Below are 19,457 nucleotides of genomic sequence, written 5' to 3' on the forward strand. Positions count from 1 at the left end.
CACCAGTGTAGCTGCCACATTCTGGATTAGTTGTGGTTTCCAAGTCACCTTCAAAGTTAGCTCCATGAACATCATGTGGCAGTAGTGCAAGTGGGAGATAACCAGAACATGTACCACTCTGGCAAGACAGTGCATAGGAAGGTAGGGTTGCAGCTGGTGTACCAAATGGAACTAGTAGACAACTGCTCTGGATACAAAATTGACCTGCATCTCCATGGACAGCTGTGCATCTAAAATGACCCTCAGATTGTGACCTGGTCCTTCAGAGGCACAGTTACTCCATTCAGGACCAGGGAATTTCCCACACCGGCCCTCCTCCGTCCCCCAATACTTCTGTCTTGTCGGGATTCCACCTCAATATATTGACTGCCATCCATCGCCCAATTGTCTCCAGACACCCACACAGGACGTTCACCGCCTTCACTGGTTCTGATTTATATGAGAGGTAGAGCTGGGTATCCTCATACTGATGAACACCCAGCTCCAACCCCCAGATTATCTCTGTCCACGGCTTCATATAAATTATTCTGGGCAACCTTCTGAGCTCCACATGCCAGTGGTAGGTGGGGTGAGGCAAAAATGAGTAGGGCAGCTAATGTAAATGTTACCTCTGTGCAGCAGGCCAGTTTCCATATCCACACACGCCCTTCCATATCCTTCATCTAGGCAAGCAAGAAGTATTATCAGAGTGAAAGAACGCATTCCTGCCAGGCAAAAACTCTCAGGGAGGATGTGAAACATGGTTTGTGGAGGGTTGTGGCCAGGGGAGAGTCCTGAGGGCCAGGCAGGGAAGCCTGGAGGGCCACATCTGGCTTAGGGGGCCTGTGGTTTCACCATTCCTGGGCTAATGATCCTTAAGGTCCCTACCAACTTTATGATTCTATGAATGCAGGAGTGATAATAGGAAAGCTGAGCACTGATGGGTGGGGCAGGGGAGGCACCCCATCACCAGAGGCTGTTTGGCTCAAGAAATGTGTCAAAAACGCAACCCACACAGGCGTCACCATTTTCAAGCAGCCACTCTGCTTTAATGTTAGGGTGTCGTTTTTCAAGAAAAGTCTCTGTCCGAGTGAGAAGAAGCTGTGACCCCACTCCAAAATAACAACCAGAACAACCCACCCTACCATCTCTGTTAGCACCCTGGGTATTCCTAAAGGTTGGTAGTGCTGGATCAATGCAAGCCAATTCCACAGGGAAGGGAGAGGAGAGTACACAACTAAAGCAAAATGCAATAGGAAAGGCATTCTCAAACTCAGCTTGGCCTGACCAGAGGGTGTGTGCATGTGTTAGGAGGAGGCAGTATCCCAGAAGTGCATCAAACCATGCCCTGATCTGCAGCGGAGGCCCAGGGAGTCACAGCAGGCTGCCTTCCTTGGCTGCGGGAGCTGGGCAGGGCCAATCCGGCAGAAATGCTCCTTCCGCCTACTCTGCCATCCAAAGCTTGAAAGTCCTGTCATAAGAGCATGTGGCGATCAGCTGCCCGTCCAGGGAGATGTCCAAGCCCATGACTTTGCCCTCGTGTCCTGCCAAGGTTTTCAGCGGGGATGAGCCTGGGTGCGTCCAGACCTTGGCTGTGTTGTCGTAAGATCCAGTAAGCAGGAAGTTGCCATGATTTGCTGGGTGGCGGAAAGAGAAAAATAACAGGAAGTGGGGAGGAGGACTAAGGAGGTAATATAGAGATTTACCACTTACAGCAGGGGTGAGGAACTACAACTCCCATCGTCCATGACCATTAGCTATGCTGGCTGGGGCTGATGGGAGTCCAACAACTTCCAGAGTGCTACCAGTTTCCCCAAAACCTTACCCAAAAGCCAACCATAAGCAGGGAACGGGGGATGCAGGAAGAGGGAGGGTGAGTGACAGAGCATACAGGCTATTCTCAAGAGCCAGTGTATTTGGGGAGGGTGGGGAGCGGTATATATCCAAGTCTTGGGAATCTATGTTGCACATGGAAACCACAGACAAGGTACTTTTCAACCCATTATATATCCTCAGTTTCTGGGAAAAGGCATTAGCAGCTACAGAGACTTACGTTCAAACTTCACTCTGGTCACCAGGTTCTGATGGGCAGGGATGGTGTAGATGCACTTTCTCTGGCGGAGATCCCACACTTTACAGGTGTTGTCGCCGCTTTCAGTGGCAATGTGGTACCTATGAGAAGTACGGAAGAGGAGGAATTCGGGTTTGCGTGCAAGGGGGTTGTTCCCAGTTTCAGCCCTATTCATAATCCTACATGATTATGAAAAAGCTTTAATAAAATATATTGGAGGAGGGGGGAAGGCTATGTACCCATCATACATTTAAAGCACACGGCTTCTGCCAAAGAATCCTGGGAACTGTAGTTTACTAAGGGCATAGGGAATTATAAGCTCTGTGAGGGGGAAACTAAAATTCCCAGGGTGATTTGGGGTGGGAAATGTGCTTTGAATGTATAGTGTGCATGCAGACCAAATTAGTTCCATTAATTTCAATTAATCTACTCCAAGCAGAAGTTAGTTGTCTGTGTGTCAATATTAAGACCTGCACCCCAAGAGGGGAAGGCAAATTGGTTCTTACCCGTTAGGGGAAAAGTTGATCCCATAGATCTCCTTGAGATGACCCTCCAAAAACATGATACAACGCCCTGTGCGCAGATCCCACACGCGGCCAAATGCATCAAGGCCACTGAAAGGAAGAGAAAAACGTCAAACAATCTCTTTCTCACACAACCCCCTTCCCATGCTTCCACTCTGAATAAGAGGCATCACTTAAAGCCATCTTTGGATCTTCTTTCCTCTTTAGTTGTCACCTAGGCTGGATGCCTCTTAACATCACTAAACAGGAGCCAAAGGAGCTTCTGCGAACCACAGTTGTTAAATTGGAGCAAAGCCTTTCTGCAATGCAGCTCGGATTGCCTCCCATGTTACTACCACCTCCTGTCTGCAGTTCCAAGGTTTTGCAAGCAGGACCCAGATCTGACCTACCTGGCAAATCACATGTAGGAAAGTCTAATTAGCACACTTTGTTTGCATAGATTTAGAATATTTATTATGCACTTAAATCAAAAAGTTATCTAAGAGGAGTACAAAAACTGAACGTGAAACATAGCTAAAATCTACAGAACAATTAAAAAGCAAATATACCTAAAAGCCATTGGCATTATAAACACGCATAAAAATAAGTAGAACTTTAAAAACAAAGTAACTAAATTATGCACTTGGGTAGGCTTTTCAAGCCAAAAAAAAAAAAAAAAGGATTCAGCAGGTGCCTACAACTATATAGCTTGCTTAATGTCAATAGGCAGGGAGTTCCAAAGCATAGTTACATGACAATGAAGGATCGACTCAATTACAAACAAGCTAAAGCAAGAGCTGCCCAGATCAGAATTTGCAAATTAAGAACAATGATGGGGCAAATCTTAATATTGCCCTAAAAAGTTGAAACTTTTATTTTAATGAGCAGTATAAACTCAGGAATACAGTCAAGCTATTAGGAACAAAGGAAGTTTCCTAGAAATGAGTCAGAACATTGGTCCATCTAATTCAGTAGTGTCTACACTGACTGGCAGCTGCTCTCCAGGATTATAGATAGGAAGATAACCATTGGGGATTGAAGCTGTGACTTTCTCCACGCAGAGCAGACGCTCTTATCGAAGCTATGGCCCCTCCCTCATTAGAATTTCCACCCTGTGACTTTTTAGCTCCAGGAGTGAAGACTTGAGTGGGATCTTCTGAAGGTAGAATCCCAACCAGTTCTCTCTCTTTTCTGGCATTTTAGAACTAGCAAGAATGAGCATCATTACTGACTGGCTGATACTTGCTCAGTGACACCCCCAGGGAGGGTTAGGACTTGCACATGCATGTAGATTTACCCAGTGGCAGAAAGGGAGCCGTCAACATGGAAGGTGATGTCGTAAACTCCTTTGCTGTGCCCCTCCTGGTGCAAGATTTCCTCCTGAGCCTCCAGGTCCCACAGGCGCCAAGAGTGGTCATAGCTGCAGGGGGGGAGGTGGAGAAGAGACAAAGACTCAAGTGAATATCTCACAAGGCCCCAACAGGTCCCCCCCCCCCCGAAGTTCAAGCAGGTGGCTGGATTGTCTATCCTGATCTCCACTACAAGCTAAGACCATGGAATTAATCTAATCTGCCCCTGGCCCCCACAAACTTAGACGATCAGCCAACTGATACAGGGATATGTGTAGCATTTAGGACACATAATTCAATTCTCTGCTCAGTATTGGGATCTTCAACTGCAGCTTCCTCCCATTCTGACCTCTCACTTTCCAGTCTTGTGTAATGAGTGCTGGGCTGAGTGGAAAGAAGTAACATATCACAAGGGGATGACAACAACTGTTTTTCTATCGAGGGCAGAATTATTTCGAAGGTAACCCATGGTGGTGGCATTGCCAGTGGTGGTGAGACTACTAACAATGGAAGGAACTCTCTTTTCTTCCTTTTCTTTCTGCTGCTCTCTGCTCTTCCTCTTTCTCCATCACATCATTTCCCTATTTATTCACCTCCTTGCTACCCACAAGAAATTAGACCAGGTGCCATGTGTGGCCCTTTGGGCAGCACCCCCTCCTCTGACTTACCAGGTGGTGCCCAGAAACCTGCCAGAGGGATGCCATGCCACCCGGGCTACTCTCGCTGTGTGTCCCTCGATGTCAGCCACTGGTTCATCACTGAAAGAAACACAACATCTCACGGCAAATTCTTGATGATGCTGACTGTCCCATAAGAGAGACTAAAATAAAGAGGGAGCAATACAGAATAGGAGAAAGGGAAAGGTGCGATGGGTGGATCCAGCTGGCTGGCTGGAGGACAGAGGGGGGGGGGGTGTGTACAGAAACTAATCTGCTGTGTGAAGGTAAAATTTACAGTAGTTACTCCACCCACCACTGGTAAGTGACCCCCCTGAAGGGTGCCCAGAAGAGAAAAATGTTTCAGTTGTTATTGAAAGATTCACAGACTAGCTTGGCTTTATCCAATGACTTTATTAACAGCTTAGTCATAGTATACTACTGTATAAGATTTGTACACTGCTTGCTGCCTTTCAAGCCTAAAATATGTTGTGACGGGGCTTTGCAAAACTAGTTCACAAGTAAACAAACAATGCTGTCTCTGACTGGCTGCAAAAATACACAGGCAGCTTGGGATGCTTCATGTAGGCTACTCCCCATTGTTCCCAGGGCTGCAAAGTACAAATATTAAAGTAATCAAAGGGCATTCGAAACAGAAGGGAAAACCCTGCCTGCCCAAGCAGAGCAGTTGTGGCTCAGTGGTAGACACACTCTGCAGGCAAAAGAATCCCAGATTCAATCCCTGGTGTCTCCAAGTACGGCTGGGAAATCCTCCCACCTGAAACTGTGGAGAGCCACTGCCTGTTAGAGCAGACAACAGTGGCCTTGAGAGGCAATTAGTCTGGCTTGCTATAAAGCAGCTTCCTATGGGGTTGTATTCAATTCAGTTCATTTCAGAGTAGACCCAGTGAAATTAATGCATGTCCATGCATTTCAATGGGTCTACAACCCTGTGTTCCAAAAGAAAGCAACTGGATAGTGAACCAGTAACCTCATTGGCAGGAGGAAGTCCTAATACTTCCTCAAGTATAAGAGCTACTAGACCAGCTCCACTTACTGTAGCTGCTCTCTTCAGTTTGATTGAGCCCCCTTGTTGCTGGAATGATCCAGTCCTGTACACGCAACCCTGACTTTCTTAAACAAAAGGTGAAGGAACTCAGGGAACTCCAGAAGGAAGCCTAGCCCAGTGGGGTTTGAATTTGACATCAATATAACAAGCCACAGAATGGCCCCAGAACAACATGTTTTAAAGCTCTTCTACTTGTTCCTTTTGCGGCCGTGTCTTTACCTGCCCCATGTTATACAAGATGTCAGGGGTGGGGCAGGTGTGGCTTGGCAAAAATGGCCCCATGGGCCATATCAGGTTCCCTGCCAGGCCCAGTCAGGCCCATGGGCCACAGGTCCCTTACTGTTGCATAAGAGGGTCTCGAGTTCAACAGGTGGGAAAAAATCTATCACTAAATATGAGTTTGAGCAAAAGATTCCTGCATTGCAGGGGGTTGGATTCAATGACCCTTGTGGTCCCTTCCAACTTGACAATTCTATGATTCTATGATTCTATGACCTCACAGGCACCCAAGACTGAGAGAAGGAGTGCGAATTTACCACCACTGATGCTTCGGCCCACAGCAACAGTATCTGACAGAAATAAACCTCTTCCCTGAGGCCCAATTAAAGAATCTGCTCTCTCTCTGTTTCCTTGGATAACGCACTGACAGAATCAACTGCCTTCCCCAAGAGTCACAGTGCCTTGACTGTTGGAACAAATGCAGCCTATCTGGGGACATAGCAAGACAAGAGGTGTAAAAAGTAAGACAAGTATGACATGGGGGAGAAGTGGGAACCCCCCACCTCACAGTTTGGGCCAGGGGGCACAACCAATAAGCCAAGCAAACTCGTGTCTCTATAAAGGTTTAGAAACAGTAACACAGAAAAGAAGCCTCATTATAAGGAGAGAGGAGCACTGCTGGATCAGGCCCCCAAAAGCACCCACAGCAAAATAACTCTGGGAACTATAGTTCACCCTCACAGGACTATAATTCCCAGCACTTGTAACAAACTACAGCTCCCAGGATTCTTTGGGGGGAGCCATGTGCTTTAAAAGTATGGTGTGGTCATGCCCCTGCCTCAATCACTTGTGTTAGTGTTTTGTTTGTTGCAGAAGGAGGTTAAGCAGGAAGCCATTCTTTAATATTTTTCTCTACCACCCGCAGCAGCCAATAAAATAAGGAAGGGAAGGCAACTGATTTTCCTGGGCCCAGGCGTACCTTTCAAGACTCCAGAGTTTGACAGAGCCATCTGCTGCGCATGAAGCCAGGTTGACGTCCTTCTTGTCCAGGAAGATGGTTGCCTTTGGGTGAAAGACAATGGCTCCAACGTTGGTGTTGTGCCCTTGGGAACAGACGAGACAGACAGACAGTTTGAGAGCCAGCCAATTTTAAGCTTGCTTCCTCTGTCTGAGTCTGGGCCTCTTCCTATTGCTCCGAAGAGACTCTTTGACTGGGAATCACTCCAAATTTAGTTTTTGTGCTAAAGCCGGGGTGGGGAACCTTGGCCCTGTAAGCCAAATGTGGCTCTCAAGGCCTTCCACTTTGGTCCTTGGCACTCTCCCCACACTAATTCACTCTTTCCCCTCAGGCCACACACTTCACTCTCCCTGCTTCACGCCCTTCTTGAGTGTCTTCTGCTGCATGCCAATAGTGGGAGGGGCCAAAAGCAAAAGAAGGTGGAGCAACAAATGCAGCTTTTCCCTTTGTATAGTAGGCTACCTGCCTTCACACTCCCATTTCTAGTCTCCTTCCAGGCCTGATCAGAATTCAAGGCCACATTCCACCCAAGTAAAAACACTAAAGGAGGGTGCCAAGCAGGGTTGGTGCAGTTTGAAGAGAGCCCCAAGGGCCAGAGAGGCTGTGAGGGCCACATGTGGCCCACGGGTCTGACGTTCCCATGCTCTGAATTAGTCAGCAGCTAAGCAGTGGACCTATAGGATATGACTCCCAACACTGATTATTAGAGTCAAGGCTGTCTTCCAGAAAGGAATGCCATCTCACCCAAGCCCAAGGGGGACAAACAAATAAAGGAAGAAGTTTGCACAGCACCACTCTCAAAATTCATAGCCTCCCACCCATGTAGCCTTATGCTCCTAATCAGCCATATACTGTAATTGCTCCAGTCATTTGAGGGAAGATAAGAGAAAAGCAGGCTGCTTTGGCAATGGGTGCGGTGGGAGTCAGATACTATACCTCGCAAAGTGCAGATGAGATTACAATCCGGCACTGACCACAGTTTACAGAGGCCACTCCTGGGAGAGAAAAGGCAGAAGGAAAACTGACTGGCATTTTATTTTATCTTAAAATGTTTTCTATCCCTTGTCTTTCTGTTTTACAAACAAAACCAATCAAACAAAAGCAATCAAGGAAGCTAAGAGAGTAAAAAAAAAACCAAACACATATAAAAACCAAGCAAAATTCAGTTGCAAGATAACAAGTCTAAAAACAAAACAGAAGATAGCAAGTCTAAAAACAACCTTCAACAAAATGATAAAATGCACCCACAGAACTATCACATTCTAAAAACTACTCCCACAATAGCCTTCCAGAACTTGCTAATTACAGGGCGTTGGACAAGATGACTTTCGGGATCCTTTCCAGCTCTACAATTTTATGATTTTATGACTGCTCCCAACAGCTCAGGCAGCCTCTCCTGTGCACTATAGGAGAACTTAGCAGGATTGGGAGGGACATAATGAAAAGCAGAACAAAGTTTACCAGCAAGCTGTAGCCAGGAGCTTGGAGTTGGGGCTGAAGTTGCAATAGGAGATAGGGCGGTCGTCTCCAATTTGGCTGCAGAAATTATTCAAAGACTGAAAGAAAAACAACAAAAAAAGATAATATTTTGCCACCAGAGGAAATGAAGGGCTCAATAAAATGAGATGGCGCTGAGATGGTAAAGAAAAGAGATGACGTTTCCTGCCCAGGCTGCTCCCCCACCTCACCCCCAGTAGTGTTTCCTACTGAGCTGAATTGTGGGACCCATTTAGTGCAATGTTATGTGCTCTGAACTGGCAGCTGAATTCCAAGCAACCAGCAGAGATCTTTCCTTGTCCAGGAGATGGAGATGCCAGGGAGTCAACCTGGGATCATCCACATGCAAAGCATTTGATCTACCATTGAATTATGCTGAGGAGGAGCAGAGGCACAGAAGCCTTCTGCAAGCTCATTTGAACCTCAGCATCTCGGGGGCCTTCTGGGCTGCAGCAGCCCAGTGCCCAGAACTTTTAAGTCATAGCAGAGATGGGTCCCACTTACCCTTAGAGATTTGTGCAGCTCCTGTTTCTGGGAAGTCCGTGTGGCCTCAGGGACCTCCTTGAGCAGCCGGGCTTCCTCCAATCGATTCATTGCCCTGTGAAGGGAACAAAAATTAATGCAACCAGGTCTTGCCCATATTCAACCCTTGCAGAGGCCTACAAGTTGTAATGGTGACAATTCTTCTGCCACGTGCCATCTGTCTTTTGAGGTGGGTTTGAAATCCCCCATTTCTCAACCATCACCACCACTCTAGTTAGGGACAATAGATATACAAGGCCTCATCAATGTTTGCGTTAGCATTTCTCAATCCCAGCCCCTTACCGAGGGAGGGAGTAGTTGGCGATCCACAGTCTGGCCGTCTTCAAGGTATTTGGTCCTTCGTGGTACCAGGTTTGCTGATACTAAGAGAAATGAAACATTAAAGGGGTGGGTATCTCTTGTGAGACTTGGGTACTATAGTGGGCACACATTTATAGCTAAGGGGAAAGGTCGGAGCTCAGTGGGAAAGTGTGAGCTCCCAGGGTTTGTGAAGACTCCCATTTGAAACCCCAGAGCTGCTGTCACTCATAACACACTTTAAAATTTATTACCTCCTCTTTTGATTTCTTGGACTTCTCATCTTCTTTTTGGGTCTTCTTCAATGCGTCTGTGCCAACCACAGACAGAATGTTACGTAGCCTGTTGAGAAATAAAGTGAAGATTAACTTGCCTTTGTTTATATGAGTCACATCAATGAACTGGAAAAGGAAGTGAGAGCAAGTCAATTTCATCCTCTCTCACCTCTCCCTCCTTTCTGCAGGGCCCTCTCCAAAAAGTGTGATGGGCTTCCCGAGGGCTCGTAAGCAGGCCTTGACCTCAGAGTCATCTGTGGAAACATTGATTTGCCTGGCACGCTTCCGGCGCTCAAACTCTGCCAGGACCTCTGCCTGGCGCTCGCTGATGTGCTCTTCCAAGTCAAAAACTTCACCTGATCATAGTAGAAAGCCAAAGGTTATAGGAAATACAACCCCAACAGGACCCTACAAAGCCTCAACACTTGACCCTCACTTCAAAAGTTTGCTTCATTCCAATGAAGCCACATTCAAAGAGCAACAATATGTGGTATATGCTGTGTCACCTCTCTCTGCTCCTTGAGTGTCCAGGTCAAAGCTTATGTTATCAGTGAGGCCTGTGGCTTAAGACTTTGACGGCTGCTGTTGCTGCTTGTGTGAGTGCTGGGAAGACCGCTCCCTCTCCTGCCAACTCCATCTGGCCTAGGGGGCGGGGCCTGCACTACCATTACAGTTTAGAGGACTGAGCAGCTACCGGCAGCAATGGACAAAATAGTTTTAAATGTTTTAATTGCTTTTAATTTGCAGCACCTTAAATGGGGGTTGTTGTTTTTTATAATATTATATTATTTCATTATCTGCAGCAAATGTTAAAGATGTTTATATATATTTTAAGTTGTTTTAAAGGTGTTTTTATTGTTTACTTTGTTGTACCACCGTGAATGGTGGTTTTTATCTATGTATTTTTGTTTGTTCCGTCTTGTTTTGGTTTTGGGGTTGGACATTTGAGTGGGGTGGGGACTGGTTTTGTTTGGGCATAATTGTTTTGGTTGTTTTGTTTTCTATTTTGTAAATGGAGGTTAGTATGAGGCTTGGGATTGCTACCGTGGAGGGGCGAGGGAGGTATGGCGGTGGGGGCAGATGTTATAGGCGAAGGGGATCGAGATACGGATATGCTCGTACCCCTTCCAATCTGCGCCCCATCCCGAGAGACAAGGGTAGGGTGAGCAAGGATTACTCACCTCCTTCACTGGTGTTGTGCAATGCCAGGTCTATAGGCAACAAAACCACTACCCTGCGAGATTTCTTTACCTCGCAGGGAGTCGACCTGGCTTGTGTGACGGAGACCTGGGTGCGCGAAGGGGTAACTGTTACCTTACGAGAGATTGCACCCCCGGGTTTCTCCGTCCTCCACCAGTCACGGACTGTGGGCCGCGGGGGAGGGGTGGCAGTATTAATCCGGGAAGATTGTTCTTTCAGGGCTCTACCACCGCCATCGATCCCCGGCATTGAATGTGTTGGTCTAGTGTGGGGCTCCGAGGAGAGCTTGGCTGTCTGGCTGGTGTACCGGCTACCTAACGCACCAGCAGCCACCCTGTCAGGCCTGCTGGAGGCGGTGGCCGGCTGGGCCTTGGAGTTCCCTAACCTATTGGTATTGGGAGACTTCAACTTCCATGCTGATGCCACTCCCTCCTCACTGGCTCTGGACCTGGTGTCTTCCATGGCGACAGTAGGGCTCTCCCAGTTTGTTTCGGGCCCCACACATCAAGCAGGCCACACGCTGGATTTGATCTTTGGCGCCGGTATAGATGTGATCATGTCTCCTTCGATGAAGGTGCCATGGTCTGATCACTATGCTCTGAAAGCCAGGATTGACTTTCCACCCCCACCCTGCTTAGGTGGCGAGCCGATTTGGGCTCGCCCGCAGAGGCTGATGGACCCGGATAGATTCCGTCAAGCCTTGCGGGACCTTGCTCCCCCGGCGACTCATTGACTGAGCTTGTTGAGGGCTGGAATACCCAGCTCCTGGCAGCCATCAATGAGATCACACCTAAGCGCCCTCTGCGACCCCGCAGAAACCGGGCTCCCTGGTTTACCGAGGAGCTTCGGAAAATGAAGCGGGACCTCAGACGGCTAGAGCGAGTATGGCGGGGTGCCCGTGACGGAGCCTCAAGAACATCTTATAGGGCTTTTATGAAAACCTATGAGATGGCAGTGAAGGCCGCTAAGAAGTCTTACTTCTCGGCCTCCATTGCATCCGCTAGCTCTCGCCCGGCGCAATTATTTAGTATAATTCGGTCTCTTAACGTCCCTTGAAGGACAGCCAAATTTAAATAACAATCTGACACACAGCTGTGAGGCATTTGCGAGCTTTTTTGCGGAGAAGGTCCTGTTGCTCCGCCATGACCTCCCTGCCAATTTGGATACAATAAAGGAACTGGAGGCCCCTCGACTGTGCTCGGGTCCAGTATTGGACCACTTTGACCGGATATCTCCAGCCGATGTGGACAGATTCCTCCAAGCTGGAAAGCCCACCACCTGTCCTCTTGACCCGTGCCCGTCATGGCTGATTAGAGCGTGTCCAGACGAGGTGCGGGGCCCCCTGGGGGATATCATCAATTTGTCCCAGGGGAACAAATTATTCCCAGGGGAACTGAAGGAGGCGGTGGTGCGTCCGCTCTTAAAGAAAACATCATTAGATCCCTCAGATCTATCCAATTACCGCCCAGTCTCGAATCTTCCATTCCTGGGTAAGGTGATTGAGAGAGCGGTTGCTGAACAGCTTGGTAGGTTTCTGGATGAAACATCTGCTCTGGATCCATTCCAGTCCGGCTTCCGGGCTGGTCATGGGACCGAGACGGCTCTGGTCGTCCTAACAGATGATCTCCACAGGCAGCTGGATCGAGGCAGGTCGGGGCTGCTGATTCTTCTAGATCTGTCAGCAGCCTTTGACATGGTCGATCACGAACTCCTGGACCACCGCCTTGCCGACGTGGGGATCCAGGGCACAGTCCTTCAATGGCTGCGCTCGTTTCTCTCTGGTCGGGGACAGAGGGTGGCGCTTGGGGGGGAATTGTCATCACGCCACTCCTTGGTGTGTGGAGTGCCTCAGGGTGCAATTCTCTCCCCGATGCTTTTTAACATCTTTATGCGCCCCCTCGCCCAGCTTGTCCGGAGTTTTGGGCTGGGTTGCCATCAGTATGCTGATGACACCCAACTCTATCTGTTGATGGATGGCCATCCTGACTCGGCCCCAGACACACTGACCAGATGTCTGGAAGCTGTGGCTGGATGGTTACGTGGGAGCCGGTTGAAGTTAAATCCTTCGAAGACAGAGGTCCTCTGGCTGGGGCGGGACGATATGGGATCGAGGGGGCAACTCCCATCTCTTGCGGGGGTGCAATTAGTGCCAGCACCGTCCGTTAAGAGTTTGGGTGTAATCTTCGATACCTCCCTCTCTATGGAGGCGCAGATTACAGCTATAACAAAGGCGGCATTTTTTCATCTCCGCCAAGCTAAGCAGTTGGCACCTTATCTCTCTCGTCCTGACCTAGCCACTGTGATCCATGCGACGGTCACCTCCAGACTGGATTATTGTAACTCGCTCTACGTGGGGCTGCCCTTGAGACTGACCCAGAAACTCCAGCGGGTGCAGAATGCCGCGGCGAGACTCCTTATGGGGTCTTCGCTGCGAGAGCACATTCATCCGGTACTATACCAGCTGCACTGGCTCCCGGTGGAGTACAGGATCAGGTTTAAGGTGCTGGTTTTAACCTTTAAAGCCCTATACGGCCTAGGACCCTCGTACCTACGGGACCGCCTCTCCTGGTATGCCCCACAGAGAAACCTACGGTCTGCAAATAATAACATCCTCAAGGTCCCAGGCCTCAGAGAGGTTAGGCTGGCCTCAACTAGAGCCAGGGCCTTCTCGGCTGCGGCTCCAAACTGGTGGAACGCTCTGTCCCAAGAGACTAGGGCCCTGCGGGACCTGACATCTTTCCGCAGGGCCTGCAAGACAGAGTTGTTCCGCCAGGCCTTTGGTCAGGGCACAGCCTGACTCCCTCCTCTGGCAACCTGCACAGAATTTTGCTTAATTGGTTGCCATCAATTCGATTTAATTAATTTTCATAATGAAATATTTTTAGATTGTGTGACTATTTGACTGATTATTTGATTGTTGTTAGCCGCCCTGAGACCGGCTTCGGCTGGGGAGGGTGGGATATAAATAAAATTTATTATTATTATTATCCCTCTTTTCAGCCAAAACTGGCTCCCCAAATGGCTTAAAATCAACATTCATACAAAGGCAAAATGTAATTAATGTTTTGCTGGGGGGGGGGGGTAAGAGAGCACAATCTCTTATGGCCACTGGAAGTACACATTTTTATATCCAGAGGGAACAAATAGGATCTGCAGATGCGCAGGAGCTAGCCAACAAGCATTTGTTCCCCTGAAACGAAACCTACCCACATTGATCTGCTGCCACCTGTGACACTCCTTCTCATCTAGTGTTTTGCTTTTTGCTACCCCTATCTAGATTTAAATTATAAAGACCTCAGGGCAGGGATTTGTCTCTTGCTTGCTTTCTCCTGTAAAGAACTACAGTGGTACCTCATGTTGCGAACCGTCCCCCTTACAAATTCTTCGGGTTACGCGCTCCACTAACCCGAAAGTAGATGCCCCTCATTGTGAACTTTGTCCCGGGATGCGAGCAGAAACCACGCTCCGGTGGTGCGGCAGCAGCGGGAGGTGCCATTAGCGGAAGCGCACTTCATGTTACGAGCGGTTTCCGGTTACGAACGGACCTCTGGAACGGGTTAGGTTTGTAACTGGAGGTACCACTGTATGTATAACTGATAGCATCCCTGGGATAAAGATAGCCTGGTCACATTTATCCATGGGCTGATTACTATAACGCACTGTACTTGGGGCTGCCTTTGAAGATTGCTTGGAAACTACAGTTAAAGCAAATAAATGGGACTGGTCATATGGAACCTATTTTGCCTGTCCTAAAGAGATACACTGGATTAAAGTTCATTGCCAAGCTCAAGCCAAAGTGCAGATTTTGACCTACAAAGCCCCAAATGGGTTGGGGCCAGGCTAGTTGAAAGATTACCTGTTCCCACATGAACCCACCCAAACATTAAGATATATTCTAGGTCCTACCACCCTTGGAAGTATGGTGGACAATGACACAGGCTTCTTAGTTGTGGCATTCTGTCAGCACCAAGTGAATGTCTTCTTTGTTTGCATGTGGTTTTATGTCAGCATCTCGTTTAATCTCATTATGCTGTGTAATGCTTTAGTGTGATTTGTTTTAAAGGACTTCCTGATTTAATTGTAATTTTAGTATTGAACTGAGAACTTCTCTGAGAGCATTTGCTGAAAATGGCCTGCTTGCAAGCATTCTAAACAAATTATCAGCCCCACTAAGCAGTTCTTCCCTCCATCCTTTTCCTTCCATCTCCCAGTCAGCTCACTACCATCTCTTACCACTGGTGATATTGATGTTGCCAGCCTCAATAGCTGCTTTGACTGCATCCTTGCCCATCAACCCAGACTCCCCTTTGAGGAGACGCTCTTGCTCTTTCTCCTCTAAGCTCCCATAGAAAATTGGGGCTTTCTTGGCTGGAGGAGCATCCCCTTGATCTGAAGCCTTTGTTTTTGAACCCTGCAAGAAGGAAACTCAGCAGTAGCCTACATGGAGAAGGAAGAGAGCAAATTTGGATTTTCCCCCACCTGCTGTCATGGGCTGGCTTGATGCAGAGAACTGGGGAAGAAGGCTCAGAGCCAGGGGGGCAGCGATGCATGGTCAGAGGGAGAAGAGGCAACAGGCTTTAGTGAGCAGGAAGAGACATGGGGCAGAGAGCAGTCCAGACTGAGGCAGAAGAGGAGGCTGGAGAGGAATGGAGCCAAAAGGCAGTAACCAGCTCCCCTCCCCCTATACTCCTGACTCATGACATCTGCGCACATCTGACAGCCCCCACCCCATCAAACAGTACATGAGACAATTTTGTTTTGAATCCCAGCATACTGTTAATCATTAAGGCTAAAACCCTAAGCCCACCTCTGTGGGAGTCAGCACTACTGAACTCAATAGGACTTTCTTGTGAGTTGACATTGTTAAGGATTATACTGTTTGGTAATATATTTATTACAGTGACTAACATAAAATATTCCACAGGAACAGTCCTGTTAGTCCATGAGTATCATGGTACAGTGGTACCTCAGGTTACAGACGCTTCAGGTTACAGACGCTTCAGGTTACAGACTCCGCTAACCCAGACCTAGTACCTCGGGTTAAGAACTTTGCTTCAGGGTGAGAACAGAAATCACACGGCGGGAGCAGGAGGCCCTATTAGCTAAAGTGGTACCTCAGGTTAAGAACAGTTTCAGGTTAAGAACGGACCTCCAGAACGAATTAAGTTCTTAACCCAAGGTACCACTGTACTTTAAAAGCAAAGGAAATCCATGTCTTGCTCTGAGTAGGCCCAATAAAACTAATGGGCTTGAATTGGTTATGTTTATTCATTTCAGTGGGTCTGCTCCGTGTAGAGATAGCACTGGATACAATCCTAACATATATATATATATATTTATTCTGGCATAAACTTTCATGGACTACAAGTCCACTCTAATAGGTGGTTTTGAAACAACAACGTTTGTTAGTCTTTAAGGTGGCAAAGAATGCCTTGTTGTTTTAATGCAGCAGAAATATTAGAACTCTTAAAGCATAACATTTTGCCTTTTGTGGCAGAAGCTGAAGCGTTGAGTTGCACCCAACTCAGCTCAACTGAAAGAGGAGAGCCACTGAAATTAACAGCCGCAAGCGAGTCATATTCATTAATTCAAATGAGTCCAACCTTGAATTGAGCTTTAGTTGGATACAATCCGTTACGCTCTAAAAACTTTTACTACCGACGTGAGGTTACGTTAGTCACTGCAGTAAATAAGTAGACACTGGTGTCTTTCAAACAGATTTTTCATTTTATCATTTCTATGAAAAGATACACGTTTTTTAAACAAAGAAACCACATTCTATCCCAGTTTCAAACCCCCTGCCTTATTCACCGCGGCGATCCGCGACGCAGCCATGGCGCTTTCCCGACCCCTGCTCTCAGACCGGGGCTCTGTAGTGGGGGAATCACACGCAACGGGCTCCCCACAAACACTTCCGGCACAGCGGCTTCCCCCGCCCTTGCAGAGCGCCACAGCCAATGATGCCTTTCCATTCCATCCCGGAGAGTGGGCCGCTCTAGCTTCCCTGGAGCTCCATGGTTATGCGGAGCGAGAGCTTCCGGGTTGCTGGCTGGCGACGTGGGGCGTGGTGGGATCGAGCCTCTGGCGTCGGCGTCTGAACTAGAGGTGCAGGTGAAGAAAAGAGCGGGGAGCTACTGCGCACGTGCGAGAGAGCCGCAGTGTGGGGAAAGGTCTGCTTGCAAGATGCTGCGGCGGAAACCGACGCGGCTTGAGTTGAAGCTGGACGACATCGAGGAGTTCGACGGCGCCCGCAAGGAACTCGAGGTGGGTGAGTCAGCGGCGTAGCGTGAGTTGTCAGCACCCGGGGCAAGGCACGTAATTTGCGCCCCCCTAACCCCTAACCTGCGAGTTGCTGCTGGCGCTGCTGCCCAAACGACGCCGCTTGCCCGGAGGAGGAGGGGGGCAGAGAGGCGAGGAAAATGCAACGGTCCAGCAGCGGCAGCAGCACCGGCGGAGGCGGGGCTGTGAGGAGGGGCTGCCTGGCGCGTCCTCCGCGGCGAGCACTGAGAGCCGCTGCCTGCCGGGCGCCTTCAGCCCGGGCGCGCGCACAGCTCGTCGGTTCCGCGAGACATGCGGCTCCGCTACAGCCTGCGCCCGAGGCTCTTCGGCGACTCCGGAGGCAGCGAGCGCGCCCCCCCCAGATGTTGCGCCCGGTGCGGCCTGCCCCCCTTGCACCCCCCACGCTATGCCACTGGGGTGAGTGGTTGGTTGGTTGGTTGGTTGCGGGACGGCAAGGCGCTCCTTGCCCACCTTTCTTCGGTGTTGGTGTTGTTGTTTGCGCACTCTGCACATGCTTAGAGATTCTCTTGGCCTTGCTTTCTCTTTTCTTTTTTAAAAACCTGTTTCTCCTCACAAGGGGAGTAGCCATCCTGTTTGTTATTGAGCTGCAAGGCCCGGTCTTCTCTCTCCCACTCAGGAGGGTACCGAGTATAGTAAACAGGCGGTGAGGTAGAGCCACCCGCTGGAGTTGGGCGCAGTCCCCCCCCCCACTGTTCTTACTTGGGTGGAACATGCACAAACAAGCTTATAAAATTATGCACAGTACGGAGAAAGAACACTGGCTCCTCAGGGCTGCCATTTGCTTGTTTTAATAAAAGGTTGTTGGCTGGGGAAAAGGTCGCAGCTCAGTGTCAAAGGGTTTTCTTTGCATTGAGAAGGTCCCAGGTTCAATTGTGAGTATCCCCAAGTAAGTTTGGAAGAGGCTTCCTGCCTGAAACCGTGGAGAAGTGCTGCCAAACAGGGTGGACAATACTGAGCTAAGTGGATCCAATGGTCTGACTCTGTAAAAGGCAGCTTCCTGTGTTTTGTTCCATGACCATAAGCTCAGCTGTAAAGCATTTCCTTTGCATGCAGAAGCTCCCAAGTTCAGTCTCCCAGGTAGGGCTGGGAGACTCCCTGCCTGAAATCCTGCAATATTGTTGTTAGTTAGAGTAGACAATACTGAACAAGATGAAACAATGGTCCAATTTGGTATAAAATGGCTACTTGTATTCCTGTGCAAGAAGGTGTGTTTGTGCGTACACAGTAGCAGATCTAAATGCCAAATTATGCTTGAGGTTGCCTCCATGTTAGCCCCCTGCACTCACGAGTAAAGGTGTTTGGCCCCTTTCTGTGGCAGAATTTTTTGACAGCTTGCAATGTCTTAAATCTGAAAGCAAAGAATCAGATTCATTACAGCTATATTTGAAAAAGAAAACATGTCATGGCATGGGCGGAGGAGGTACATATGTGATTGTCCTGGAGAAGTTTTCTTTAATTATGCTTTAATTATGTTTCCACAGAGTCGTAGGAAGCGCGAGGAGGTGGACATGGTGGGAGCCAGCGATGCTGAGTGTGCGCTGGGACTCAGCACTGATCATAAGAGCCGGGAGCAGATGATACATGACCGGATTGGCTACAAACCCCAGCCCAAACCAAACAATTGTTAATCTCAGTTTGGGAACTTTGAGTTCTAGAGCCCAAAGGGTGGACAGTGGGAGTGCCTGGTACCTGTGAGCTTTGGAAGAAAGCAGGAATTTGTTTCAAGAGCCCAACAAACTCTGTTTAGAAATAGCAGAAGAGACTGAGCTGCTCTCCTCTAGGTTTTAAATGGAGTTCCTCCTCCAAGCAGAGCAAGTCTTGCTTTCCCTACAAAGATGGGATCTTCCTTACTTGATGGTTTCTTTTGTGCAACCTTGCTAGGCTGCTGTGCTTAATAAAATATTTGTTTTTAACTTTGCATGCTTCATTGTATAAACATAGATGGACATTTTTACTTGTGAAAGAGACCTTGAGCCTTGCTGATGGGTGCAGCAACAGAAGTGAAATTGAGCATTTTTTACTTTTTACTTTGAGGTGGTTGTAGAGTGGGTTTATTTACAACTGAGAGGCCCTAGATTATTAGTGGAAGAGCAGAGACTGGATATGCAGAAGGTCCCAGGCTGAACTGCTGACATCACCAGTTAAAAATGCTTCTGAGTTGCCAGCCTGGGAAATGACCATTTGCTGCCTGTATCCCTGGAGTAGACAAGGAGTGCGGAAGCTGTGGCCCTCCAGACAGTGCTGAATCATAGCTCTCATCCTCCCTGACCACTGAAATAGGGTGGCTGAGGTTGATAGGAATTAGGAGTTCACCATTGTCTGGTGGACAGTGGCAGAATTTCGCCTACTTTAGAGTGGACTGTACTGAGTTAAGTGGACGAAAAGTCTGACTTCGAAGCAAAATGGATTTGGGGGGCAACCACACTATATTCCTCATCTTTCTCACACGAAGATGAGTTGACCACGGTTATGATCAATATG

General features: G+C 48.5%; 2 protein-coding genes across 4 annotated transcripts; one reads left to right on the forward strand and one right to left on the reverse strand.

Annotated features, from left to right (window-relative positions):
• Positions 1-1,000: 1,000 nt before the first annotated feature.
• On the reverse strand, positions 1,001-16,538 carry LOC308578267 (U4/U6 small nuclear ribonucleoprotein Prp4-like). 3 transcript variants are annotated; one of them, XM_081178515.1, is made up of 14 exons: positions 16,488-16,538; positions 14,910-15,087; positions 9,646-9,832; positions 9,456-9,543; positions 9,187-9,266; positions 8,866-8,959; positions 8,326-8,420; positions 7,801-7,859; positions 6,826-6,949; positions 4,571-4,660; positions 3,851-3,973; positions 2,557-2,664; positions 2,033-2,151; positions 1,001-1,616 (listed from the first exon to the last, which is right to left on the reverse strand). In XM_081178515.1, the coding sequence occupies exons 1-14, from the start codon at positions 16,509-16,511 to the stop codon at positions 1,423-1,425; spliced, it is 1,563 nt and encodes a 520-aa protein (XP_081034641.1). In that variant the 5' UTR covers positions 16,512-16,538; the 3' UTR covers positions 1,001-1,422. The 3 variants fall into 3 exon arrangements, with proteins under 3 accessions (XP_081034641.1, XP_081034640.1, XP_081034642.1); XM_081178514.1 differs by having other exon boundaries at positions 16,479-16,535; XM_081178516.1 differs by lacking the exon at positions 16,488-16,538 and adding an exon at positions 16,280-16,460.
• A 182-nt stretch (positions 16,539-16,720) lies between these two features.
• On the forward strand, positions 16,721-18,889 carry LOC308577990 (anaphase-promoting complex subunit CDC26-like). The gene is made up of 2 exons (XM_081178301.1): positions 16,721-16,940; positions 18,458-18,889. Exons 1-2 carry the CDS (start codon positions 16,860-16,862, stop codon positions 18,602-18,604), a joined length of 228 nt encoding a protein of 75 aa, XP_081034427.1. The 5' UTR covers positions 16,721-16,859; the 3' UTR covers positions 18,605-18,889.
• The last annotated feature ends 568 nt before the right edge of the window (positions 18,890-19,457 follow it).

This window comes from Podarcis bocagei (assembly GCF_964188305.1).
Source record: "Podarcis bocagei genome assembly, chromosome: W".
Lineage (NCBI taxonomy): Eukaryota > Metazoa > Chordata > Lepidosauria > Squamata > Lacertidae > Podarcis > Podarcis bocagei.

What these genes read in the sequence shown, in the direction of transcription:
- LOC308577990 (XM_081178301.1), top strand. Translation starts at nt 16,860, where the DNA reads ATGCTGCGGCGGAAACCGACGCGGCTTGAGTTGAAGCTGGACGACATC. An exon ending in GCGCCCGCAAGGAACTCGAG is followed by an intron (nt 16,941 to 18,457) that starts GTGGGTGAGTCA and finishes ATGTTTCCACAG; the next exon opens with AGTCGTAGGAAGCGCGAGGA.
- LOC308578267 (XM_081178514.1), bottom strand. Translation starts at nt 16,511, where the DNA reads ATGGCTGCGTCGCGGATCGCCGCGGTGAATAAG. An exon ending in GCCAACTACTCCCTCCCTCG is followed by an intron (nt 8,960 to 9,186) that starts GTAAGGGGCTGG and finishes TTCCCTTCACAG; the next exon opens with GGCAATGAATCGATTGGAGG. An exon ending in ATCAACTTTTCCCCTAACGG is followed by an intron (nt 2,152 to 2,556) that starts GTAAGAACCAAT and finishes TACTTCTCATAG; the next exon opens with GTACCACATTGCCACTGAAA.